Source organism: Octodon degus, unplaced genomic scaffold, assembly GCF_000260255.1.
Source record: "Octodon degus isolate 3935 unplaced genomic scaffold, OctDeg1.0 scaffold00044, whole genome shotgun sequence".
Lineage (NCBI taxonomy): Eukaryota > Metazoa > Chordata > Mammalia > Rodentia > Octodontidae > Octodon > Octodon degus.
The window spans coordinates 15,106,633-15,118,572 of NW_004524620.1; the positions used below are offsets into that span (position 1 = coordinate 15,106,633).

At 43.3% G+C, this 11,940-nt stretch overlaps 2 protein-coding genes and 1 pseudogene across 3 annotated transcripts in view; 2 read left to right on the forward strand and 1 right to left on the reverse strand.

The window, feature by feature from the left end:
- Positions 1-461, reverse strand: part of Hacd4 (3-hydroxyacyl-CoA dehydratase 4) — a 25,922-nt gene extending 25,461 nt beyond the window's left edge. The window contains exon 1 of one of the 2 annotated variants that reach the window (XM_023715863.1): positions 395-461. The gene's annotated coding sequence lies outside the window, so the exon portion shown is untranslated. Of the gene's footprint in view, positions 1-146; positions 237-394 lie in introns of those variants that run through there. The other variant, XM_023715862.1, reaches the window with a different exon arrangement.
- Positions 462-4,466: 4,005 nt separating this feature from the next.
- Positions 4,467-5,885, forward strand: LOC101565479 (tubulin alpha-1A chain-like). Its single transcript, XM_004631730.2, has one exon. The coding sequence runs from the start codon at positions 4,467-4,469 to the stop codon at positions 5,811-5,813; it is 1,347 nt and encodes a 448-aa protein (XP_004631787.1). The 3' UTR covers positions 5,814-5,885.
- A 3,892-nt stretch (positions 5,886-9,777) lies between these two features.
- On the forward strand, positions 9,778-11,427 carry LOC101582843 (annotated as a pseudogene).
- Positions 11,428-11,940: the final 513 nt, after the last annotated feature.

An 11,940-nucleotide genomic window follows, 5' to 3' on the forward strand; every position in this document is an offset into this window, starting at 1 on the left:
GGCGCCGTCCGAGCGCAGGGCCTGAGCGCCCCGGAAAGCCATCCCGCCTCCGGCCTCGCAGCCGCCTGCCGCCTCGATGCGCGGCGCGGCCCGGCCCGGCGCGGCCCTCCTGCACCCGCTCCACGGTCTGATGGCCTCGCTCCTACTCTACTGGCAGCTGCTCTGTCCCGTCTGGGAAACAGATATGCAAAATAAAAAGAAGCGGTCAAGAAAACTTAGTGGGACGGTAACAGTGGGGTTGAGGCTACTGCCCCACGTATGGAAAGAAGTTGAAGATTTAACAAATGTTACCACCGGTCACAAACTGATAAATGAGGCGAACATTTCCGGTTAAGTCACAGTTTTTCTCATAGTCCAGGCACTGCCCTCGCCTCTCACCCCTGGATCCTCTCACCTTCTCTCGCTCCCTGCCTGTGATACTGTGTCACCACTCCCTTCCCCAGCTTGCTCTGTTGGCTGTGAGCGCTGCTGCTCCTTGCATCTTCATTCTCTTTCCTCCGACTCTCACCACAGTTTCGACAGTACTCGGATGGAGTATGCCTCAGAATTAAACATTCCATTCTTTCTACTTCCCTCTGCGTAACTCTCCGGTAACGGCCTGCCTGCTGTCTCCTATAATCCATTCCTTGGTATCTCCGCGTTCCATAACACTCTACAGGGTGACTTCCCAATCTCCTGAAACTGCTCCCGGGGGATAGCCGTGTCCCTTCCTATGGCACCGCTAACGGAGCCCTGTACGACGGATCCTGATTTTAGGGAGCACTTCACCTGAAGAGCAAGCTAACAGTTCTCAAACACTGACAGGAAATCCATCCGTGCGCAAGGCCAGCTGTGCTCTGGGGGAGGCAGCGATCCGGAACCTCCCGATCTTGAGGGGCAGGAGGGGACGGGAAGTCTGTCCAGCAACATAGTCCCTGCATCTAAGCCTACTTGGCAGGCCAGCGCTTCGCACGTGTACCTCCCGGCCTCTGTGTCTCTGCAGTCTGCTGCCATTCCTGCCCTTTCTTTCTCTGGATGGGTCTCCTCATGTCCTTGGTGATATTTTTGTTTGTCACTGTGTTACCCTTAAGCACAGATATACACCGCAGAGTGTTATCGCATACTAACTACTTCTGACTATAGTAACACCTCGGTACCGCTTGCTAATTCCTTCTGGAAAGCATGATAAATGCTGAAAACAATGCGTACAGAACAAATTTCTCCCATTAGACATAATTTGTGCAAGTCCCCCGCCCAACTTTCACATTTTACTGGGCTAATCTCAGTCATTTACTGCTTAACATAAGCCTTGAATACTGGGTCTGACTAGCTCTAAAGCTGACAAATGCCAATGTACAGCTGAATTATCTGCAGCCCTGCTTCTTCGGTGAGTATCTGCTCTGCTTCTAGATCTTTCTTCATGAAACTCATTGTTGTTACTTTCCTAAAATGAGGTTACTATCTGTCTTCTCAAATCATTAGGGAAATCCCCATTTTACAGCTGCATGGGTTTAAAATATGGGAGGTAACCCTGGGTTTCCCAGTGCACTCAAATACTATTGATTCCATTCTTTGAAGACTGCTTGCCGAGCACCAGCTTCTGTGTTACCTCCTCATTGTCCACTACCAGGGTGAGGAGTAACTGGCACTTTTCAAATCCATTCCCTATACCGGGCTGTCCTATAACATCATTTGAGTTACATCTTTTTCCTGCACAACAAGCTCCTTTGTAATAATTGCCAAATAAAAAGTTAGCCAGGGGGCTGGGAATATAGCTCAATGGCACGCACATGCTTGGCAAGCATGTGAGTTAAATTCCTAGTTTTAAAAAAAAACAAAACAAACAAAAAACAAAAAATAAAAAACCAACTAATCAGCAAACATTTTCAAATCGGGCAGGGGCTTCTACCTTAATTTCCAAGAAATAAGATCAAAGAGGGTTTCTGAGAGAACAGTTCATATGTAAAGTGAAATTCTTTTGTTTTCTGGACAGGGACCAAGTGCCCTTCCCCCCAAGTCCAGTGTCTCCCCAAGATATGTGTCCTTCCCACCCTACCCTTAACTTACTTGGGCACTAGTCATGAATAATTATCCATCCTGCCTGGGCATCCTCTTACCCTCTATTTTACTCCTTTCCAGCCATTTAAAAACATAGTTTTTACTTCTCTGTTAGAACTTGGACCACCCTTCATTCACTACTCCACTCTCTCCTCCTTCAACCCAGACTGTCATAAAGTAGTGAAAGTTTGCATGTTGACACAGTTCTGACAAGCCTTTCTCCTGCTGCAAATTCTTTGCCTGTCCTCTGTTGCCTACTATACTTAGGTCTCATCTTGTTTGGAGCTTGTCACATGCTGACGTCTCTTGCCACTCACCCCTGTCACCCAGCTGATACCCAGACAGACACTTACAGGTAAACCCATTAGCAAGGCTCCCCAGCCATGGGCCATTCCTCGGGCAAGAGCAGGGGATTGAACTCAGGCCCTTGCGCTTGCCAGGGAAGCACTTATTCCACTGAGCCATCTCCCCGGCCCCCTCCCTTTCACTCTAAATTTCTCTTCTGCCTCCTCTCCCTCTCAAACCCCACTATTTTCCTGCAAAGGCTTGCTCGGTCTGTAAAGGCTTTCTCCGTGCTCTCCTCTGGGAGCCACTTGGTTGATTTATGTCTTCAGTGGATGTCATCATTGAGGTACCTTCCTCCTCCACTAGTCACAGATTCTTATACTCACAGTGAGAATTTGACAACTTGCAAGCATTTTAAGACATGATTTCTTTTGGAAAAATACACAGTTGTTTGGAAAATTAAGAAAATGCACAGATGAACATGGAGAACAGCACCTAGGATAATGCTCGGTATAGCTGGTATTCATTAAAACACTAAATGAATGAAACTGGGTGTGAGTTTTCCTTTCCCAAAATTATACCAAATAAAATACAACATTTGACAATACTTGCATTTTATATGTTAACTTTATATGGTCTTATAAGATAAGTACATGTATCTGATGCTGGGAAACTAAAAGAGAAGGAGGGTGAGAAAAGGAGGACTGGACTCTTTTATGTACATGTGTCAATCCCATACAGTGAATGTAATCATTGTATACTTAAACATATACAAATAAAAGTTTAAAAAATCTTGAAAAAAAAACTGAACTATTTATAGTGGATTTTCATATAAGGAAGATGTCAGTGGTAAAAATAATTCACATAATTTTGAATTAATCTATTCTTCGGAAAGATTTTTTTTAATTACTTGAACATTTTGATTCTTCCCCCCTGGCAAATGTTTAATTATTTTATCCCAAACAACACCAATTAGAAGTTAAGGCCTTGAAATATATTTTATGGTAGTAACAAACTAGCTCAAGACTTTTAGAAAATATAAATAAAAGTGGATGGAACATGTCACTTTCACAAGCATCTTCAAAGAAGTTAAATTCAATGTCTGCAAATCTAGGCTGTGCACACTTAGCCACCTACCCACTCATCCATCTCTGTATTTCATCCTCACTTTCGTGGTGATACATTCATTTGGTAGTACTTTATGAATGCTGGGAGCACAGGCTCTGAAAATGTAACCCTTTATTAGCATTTTTTCTTTCCAACAGCCAGCAGAAACTGATAGTCTCCAATTCCTGTCTAATCACTGCTGTATCCAGAGTTCTGATTTCCACCACCTGCAATGCTCAGCGTCCTCCCGCCTCTCTGTGGCCATTCCTATAGCCTAGACTGAAAGTGCTGCAGGCCGCTGCATTGGCACTGGACTTGTCCAGCCACCTGATTTCATAGGCACCATCAATCTAGTTAAAGCTACGCTGTGGTCTGTTTCCACAGCATTGTGCAAAATTTCACTCATATTGTCCCTGTCTTCCCTTAGTTTACTTGGTTATTAGTTATAAGCAGCCATCTGTTTAACTGCGGAATACTCTCACCCTCTATTATCTCTGGTTTCCAGAGAATCCAAAGCATTGCTTCTACTTCTTTGCCAGAACTCTGGCCACCCATGCTTTACCACTCCATTCAGAAAACTAAACACTAAGGCTTAGATGCCTGAGTCAGTAATTCTTCAATTTAACCCTTGTGCAGGACGAACGTATTCAAATGTGAGTGTTGTATCAGCCATGCCAGAGCCATCTTTTAATTTGTTACCTCTGCCTTGAGCATTCTCCCTATCCACATCATTTTACTATCATGCATAGCTGTATTTATTTCACAACACTTCCATTGTTCATATCACATAATCTTCAAAGCAGCCCTACGTAGTATGAACTGTTCTTACCTTTTAAAAATGAGCAAACGAAGTCAGATTGATAAGTATTTTGCCTAAGATCACACAGTTAATAAATATTCAAAGCAAGATTAGAATCTTAGTCTGTTTTTATACATTAAAGTTCTGACTCTTACATCGACTGCCTAAGAGTCATGCTGTGAGCAGCAGCAACCTCTCCTCTCGTCTCCATCCGCTTGGCGATTGTGAAGCAGCAGCCATGCGCAAGTGCATCTCTACCCACGCTGGCCAGGCTGGTGTCCAGATTGGCAACGCCTGCTGGGAGCTCTACTGCCTAGAACATGGCGTCCAGCCCAATGGCCAGATGCCAAGTGACAAGACCATTGGGGGCGGAGACGACTCCTTCAACACCTTCTTCAGCGAGACTGGTGCTGGTAAACATGTGCCTAGGGCAGTGTTTGTAGACCTGGAACCCACAGTCATTGTTGAAGTGTGTACTGGTACCTACCGCCAGCTCTTCCACCCTGAGCAGCTCAGTACAGGCAAGGAAGATGCTGCCAACAATTATGCCCGTGGGCACTACACCATTGGCAAGGAGATCATTGACCTCATCTTGGACCGAATTCAGAAATTGGCTGACCAGTGCTCAGGTCTGCAGGGCTTCCTGGTTTTCCACAGCTTTGGTGGGGGCACTGGCTCTGGCTTCACCTCCCTGCTGATGGAATGTCTCTCCATCGACTATGGCAAGAAGTCCAAGCTTGAATTCTCCATTTACCCAGCCCCCCAGGTCTCCACAGCTGTAGTAGAGCCCTATACCTCCATCCTCACCCCCCACACCACCCTGGAGCACTCTGATTGTGCCTTCATGGTAGACAGTGAAGCCATCTATGACATGTGTCATAGAAACCTCGATATTGAGTGCCCCACCTACACTAACCTGAATAGGTTGATAGGTCAAATTGTGTCTTCCATCACTGCTTCCCTCAGATTTGATGGAGCCCTGAATGTGGATCTGACAGAATTCCAGACCAACCTGGTGCCCTATCCCCATATCCACTTCCCTCTGGCCCCTGTCATCTCTGCTGAGAAAGCCTACCATGAACAGCTTTCTGTAGCAGAGATCACCAATGCCTGCTTTGAGCCAGCCAACCAGATGGTGAAATGTGACCCTCGCCATGGTAAATACATGGCTTGCTGCCTGTTGTACCGTGGTGATGTGGTCCCCAAAGATGTCAATGCTGCCATTGCCACCATCAAGACCAAGCATACCATCCAGTTTGTGGACTGGTGTCCCACTGGCTTCAAGGTGGGCATTAATTACCAGCCTCCCACTGTGGTGCCTGGTGGAGACCTGGCTAAGGTACAGCGGGCTGTGTGCATGCTGAGCAACACCACAGCTATCCCTGAGGCCTGGGCTTGCCTGGACCACAAGTTTGATCTGATGTTCGCCAAGCGTGCCTTTGTTCACTGGTACGTGGGTGAGGGAATGGAGGAAGGGGAGTTTTCTGAGGCCCGGGAGGACATGGCTGCCCTCAAGAAGGATTATGAGGAGGTTGGTGTGGATTCTGTGGAAGGAGAGAGTGAGGAGGAAGGAGAGGAATACTAAAAATGTCACAAAGGTGCTGCTTTTAAAGGGAAGCTTATTCTGTTTTAAAACATTGAAAAGTGGTCTGATCAGTTAATTTATATGTAGCAGTGCATACTCTCATTCAATTACTGACCTATGCTTTAAAACATAAACGCTTTGTCACAGACCCAGATTGTCCATTCTTTGATGGATTTTGAATAAAAGTGTTCCCTGACAAATAAATAAATAAATAAATAAATAAAGTTCTGACCACTGTGTCTATTAACTTGTTTCATGTAATTACTCAGTATTTGTTTGTAGTACTTATTTTTTATATTGTATTCAATAAAACAAAATGTTAACATTCTTTGTAAAAACTAAAGCTACACAAGTTCTTGAGGAAAGTGTGTGGGAAAAGTGCTGTGCCCTTCAGCAGGAAGATACTTCTTAGAACTTTTCATGGATTCTTCCTAGATACTTTCTCAGGTATCTAATCAAGTATGCCTTCAAAAGACAATTTTAAGTGAATAAAAAGCCAAGTTGTAGACTAGGAGAAACTCTCACCCATGTGACTAATGAGAACCTGTATGCAAACAACATTTAAAGAACTTACAATAATCAATAATAAGGCAAGTGACAAAATAAAAATGGACAAAAGATTTAAACATGTTTCAGCAAAAAGGCACATGACATAATATAAAAGATGCTCAAAATCGTTATTTATTAGGAAAATACAAATAAAACCACAATGAAATACTACTGTACATATATAAAGATAGCTAAATTAACAGACACAGCACCTTAAGTGTTGGCTCAGAGGTGCCACAACTGAGACTCATGCACAGATTTATTTGGAATGGCCCCAAACTAGAAACAACCCAAAATTCCGTCAATAAATGACAGACAAAAAAGCATGGTATGGCCACACATAGACTATTACTCAGCAATGAAAAGGAAATGAATTACGAAATATAAAAAACAGCACTGTAACTCAATATAATTATGCTGCGTGTAGGAAGCCAGATTTAAAAAGGCCACACTGCATGAGATCACTCACTCACTCCACTCTAGGAAATGGAAACTAATCTAAGGCAACAGAAGGCTGACCAGGGGCTGCCTGAGACTAGGTGGGGGAAGCATTGAGGGAGAGGTTGCAAAGGAGAGGGAGAAGGGGGATGCTGTTTTTCTAGATTGTCATGGCACGTGTCTTCAACCTTATCAACTTTTAATTTATAGATTTCACTGTGTGTTGGTTACCTTGTGCTTTGATGAAGCTATTAAAGTTCGGCATACTGACATTTTATAAAGAGAAACATTTGTGGTTATTTGTTTTGAAGAAATGATCTATTCTTGTTCATGAAACAATGCCCCATCTGTTATTGAAGGAAAACAAAACAAAAACCCTTACCAATTAGAAGGAGCTCAACAGGCTCCAGTTGGACCTCTTGAGCTTCCACCCTCTCTCCCAGGTGCATACCATGGTATGTGCAGCAGTTTGTGTGACCTAAGTGTGAAGAGAGTGGAGCTCAGATCTGCAGGTTAGGCCCGTATGAGATCAGTTAGTTTCCCAGTAGTCTCTACGACATCATTTAGTTTCCCAGGACTCTACTGCACCAGCTGTGGCTTCAATGAGTCTACAGAGTTAGACAGTCCTGCCTGCCACCTCCCTTTGGACTTCTTCTTTAGCCTTGGTCTCTTCTGTGCTACCACCTGTCTGTGTGTCTCTCTGTCCTACGTAGTTGGGTGGAAACGTCCAGAGCAAGCTGCTGGGCATCACTAGCTCAGATGGTCTGTGACACCCCTCTCTGTCTTTCCTGCATCACATCGGATGCAGCTCTGCTCTGAATGCAGAGCTACTTTAAGAGCTCACTGGCTTTTCTGTATCTGCCTGAGAAAGCAGGCTGCTGGGGGTGGCTTGACAGTCTCCCATGTTGTTCAGGGTGTTTCCATTACCACTGTGCCATTTTCATTTCAGAGCCAGGATGAGGTGAAGCTGGCATACCCACGTGAAGCATTCTCTTTTCCGGCTTGCAAAGTTGAGTCTCTTAAGCTTTTCTACACAGGTATTGCCTGTCCTACCACGTCCAGTCCCACTTGGTGATTTGGCTTAAGCCCATAGCAGGGAGTTGGGTGAGAGAGAAGAGGGACTTAGGCTTTGATCTTTCCATCCTGTATACTTTCCCCTTCTAAATTCATGCTTGCTTTTTTTTTTTAAGAATCTCTCTTTCCTCTCACCCCAGCAGCTTCTCCACTAGTTCCTTAGACAGGTATGTAGCCCCTTATCATCATGCTCTTGGTTCTCTGTCTCTGGGACTTGTTTTAATGCTTAATTCACAGCTCTCAAAGTTTTATCAGGCTAGGGGTTAGCTCAGCGGTCCAAGTGCCTGCTCATGCTGTGTATAAACACCATGCCTTCTCTATACATTCCTCTGTTGGTGGGCATATAGGCCACTTCCAAGGTTTTGCCCTTGTGAATCGTGCTGCCTAAGTGTGCATATGGCAGTGCAATGTGATGTCTTTAACTCATTTAGGAAGATATCTAAAGAGAGGGAGAGCTGGGTCACGTGGGACTTCCATTCCAACTTCTGTAGTGGCTGTATTAGGCTTTACTCATGCCAACAAGGCATTTTGTGTTATAATTTTGTTGTTGTTGTTTTTAGTACTGGAAATTGAACTCAGGGTCTTGTGCTTGTTAGTAGGTACTGTGCCTCAACAAGGCATTTTTAAATAAAACATGCTATAAGAATGTATGACTTTGTGATTTTAAAATATAAACAAGGTTAAAGAGAAAAACTGCCACATGTTTTCTAGTGAGTAAAGGGGTGTGTGTGTGTGTGTGTGTGTGTATGTGTCTGTTTTTTAGTTTTTCTTTTTGTGGAAAATTGAACACAGAGCTTTCATAGTAAGTTATATTCCCCAATTTTTTGTCCTTTTTGTCTATTGTTTTTGAGACATTTTTGTACTGAATTGGCCAGGTTGGGTTTAAACTTGTGATCCTCCTATCTCAGCCTCCCAGAGTGCTATGTTTGCAGGTATCTAATACAATTTTAAATAAGGAAAGTTTAAAAAAAAAAAGATTAAATTTATAAACAACTTATACACTCATACATTACCTAAAAGCTATTAGCTTTTGCTAGGTGGACATAGCTAACATTTTACATTTGTAAATTTAGCAATGTTTGTTAAGCCTGGTTCTAAAAGAAACATGAACAGACTCTTTCCTTACATAGTGAATTCCTCAGAACAGATAAGAAGGCTATCCCTAGGGCTGGAGAGATGGCTCAGCCAACTGAGCACCTGCAGTGCCCCCCCACCCCCACCCCCCTGCTGAGCCAGCTACCGAGGCTGGGCGTGGTAGCTCACACCTGTAATCCCAGCACTAAGGAGGCTAAAAATAGGACGATCACTATGAATTTGAGATGTGTAGTGAGTCCCTTTACAAAGTAAGTTAAAAAGGGGGCAGGGTGTGTGTGGCTATCCCTCAGATTCCTGTACATCATACTGCACTCTAAAGTTGGCTGTTGGCCCTTTTACCAAGATGGCACCAAAGGCAAAGAAAGAAGCCTGTGTTGGGCTGGAGAGATGGCTCAGTGGTCTAAAGCACCTACTTGAAACAAGCTTGGCAAAGCACAGGGACCGCGGTTCGATCCCCAGCACCACATGCCAGCCAGACCCGCCCCCTGGTGGGCTGAGCTGGCCACACACACACAATAAATAAATGTAATAAATAAAAATAAATAAATATTAAAAAAAAAAAGAAAGAAGCCTGTGGCCCCCCTCCAAAGCTGAAGCAAAAGCAAAAGCTCTGAAGGCTAAGAAGGCCATGCTGAAAGGCATCCACAGCCACAAAAAGAAAAAGATATGAACATCAACCACCTTCTGCCATCCCAAGCAAGACACTTGGCTCCAGAGGCAGTCCAAATACCCTCGGAAGAGTGCCCCCAGGAGAAACAAGCTTGACCACTAAGCCATCATCAAGTTCCCCCTGACCACAGAGGCAGCCATGAAAGAGATCGGGGACAACAACACACTCATGTTCATTGCAGATGTCAAAGCCTATAAGTACCAAATCAAACAAGCTGTAAAGAAGCTCTATGACATCAATGTTGCCAAGGTCAGTCCCTTAGTCAGGTCTGATGGAGAGAGGAAGGGATATGTTCCACTGGCTCCTGATTATGATGCATTGAATGTTGCCAACAAAATTGGGATCATCTAAACTGAGTCTAGCTGGCTAATTCTAAATATATACCTTTTTTCCCAGTTAAAAAAATAAAGTTGGCTGTTCTCTTCATTGAAGAAGGCTGGATAAGGAAATCTTAAAAAGTTTGATTAGAGGTGGAGGTGGCCTCAGCTGTGTGCCTGGCTCACCCTTTGTGCCTCGGCCAAGGTCAGGTAAACAATGTGGTGGTGTTGGACGACCCATCTCGCTTCTACAACCCGTTCCAGTTCAAGATAACCTTCAGTGCATCGAAGACCTGAGCAAAGACTCAGAGTGGAAAATTATGTGGGCTCTGCAAGAAGGGAGGAATATGACCAAGTTTAGACTCTGTTTTAGTGGGCCCTGCTCCTGCAGGAAGGCATATAAGCTGTGTTTCAGGCTGATGCACCCAGCTCCAGACTCATTCCAGATGCAGATCAGTTGGCATCTGTTGTAGAACCGTCAGAGCCTGATAAGAATGACAGCAAGGCTGAATGAAATCAACCACGGGGGTCTCACATGTCTTGTCTGTCTGAGCTCAGAAGCAAGCATGCACAGCATATTTACTGAGAAGTTTAGAAAGTACCAGTTATTCATCTCAGATGCCCATTTCTGGACTGGGTCTTTAAATTTTGGGGCCCTAGTGTTTTTTAGTTCTTTATAAATTCTAGAGAGCAGAACTTTGTCAGTACTTATTTGTCATGATTTTTTCCAAATTTGTGGGTTGCCTTTTCACTTGGTTGGTAATTTCTTTTCATGTGAAAAACCTTCTCAGGAAGAGCAGGTCCCAGTTGTTAATTCTTTCAGGTGTTTCCCATGCAATTTGATTTCTGTTCATGAACTCTTTGCCTATCCCTATGTCTTCAAGAGTCCCTCCTACAGAAAGTACCAATTATTGACAAAGGGTAATATACAAGAAGCTCTTTAACTCACAAGATTCTGATCAGTCTCATACTGCAATTATCCTAAAACTTTGAGGTACACAAGATTTCCTCCTCTGGGCTCTTAAGACAGTTCTGAGAAAACAAAGGGGATTGTCCTGACAGCTTTCCGCCAGATGAACATCCTCTTCTTTGTTTTCCATGAACTTCGTTCTCAGAAATCTATTGCGAATCATACAGCAAGCATTACTGTGGTGCTAATTACTTGCACTTATCGAGGTCAAGAATTTATTAGGGTTGGCTATTATGTAAATAATGAATATCCTGAAACAGAATTGAGGGAAAATTCATCAGTAAAACCAGACTTTTCTAAGCTTCAGAGGAATATTTTTGCATCTGATCCCAGGGTTACAAGAATCCACATTAACTGGGAAGATGACACAGAAAAACTGCAAGACGCAGAGAGCAGAACTCCCAGTCTACAGTCTCTTCTGCAACAGATGCTTTACCTTCAGCGTCAAAGTGGTAGTGCTCTCTGACAGTCATGTCAGAGTCCCACGCAGCCTGTATGTGACCACCTGCCACAGTAAAACTAAGGTATTAAAAACAAAGCTATTTCCCTGAAATTCCATAAGTACATAGTCTAGACGCAATGTGAAGAATTTCATCCTGTAGAAAGTGTTTAAGAAAATCATTATTTGAGCGGAATAAGTATAACTATTTTAAGCATTTTTTTCTCTAATGTGTTATTTTATTTGTTCTGCAACAAATCTAATTAATAATATGTATTAAAATTTTTTTTGGTCATCTGCTCTAGTATTCTCTGATACTATGATCCATTCCATATCTCAAATACAAAATTTCTATGAAAGCTGTTCTAGAAAAGCCATCAAGTCGTGTAGGTATCGTTAATGTTTGTTCTTCTTTGTTCGTGATTTGGTTTTAAATTTTTACTTTGCTGCATGCTTTTCTTGACTTGATGGTTTGTGAAGAAAAATCTGCCATTATTCTGATGGGTTTTCCTTTAAATGTGATCTGTTTCTTTTCTTTAGCGGCTTTTAGTATACTGTTCCTATGCTGAATTTCT

Bases quoted from the DNA above. Each gene is read 5' to 3' on its own strand.
- LOC101565479 (XM_004631730.2), top strand. From the start codon at position 4,467: ATGCGCAAGTGCATCTCTACCCACGCTGGCCAGGCTGGTGTCCAGATT.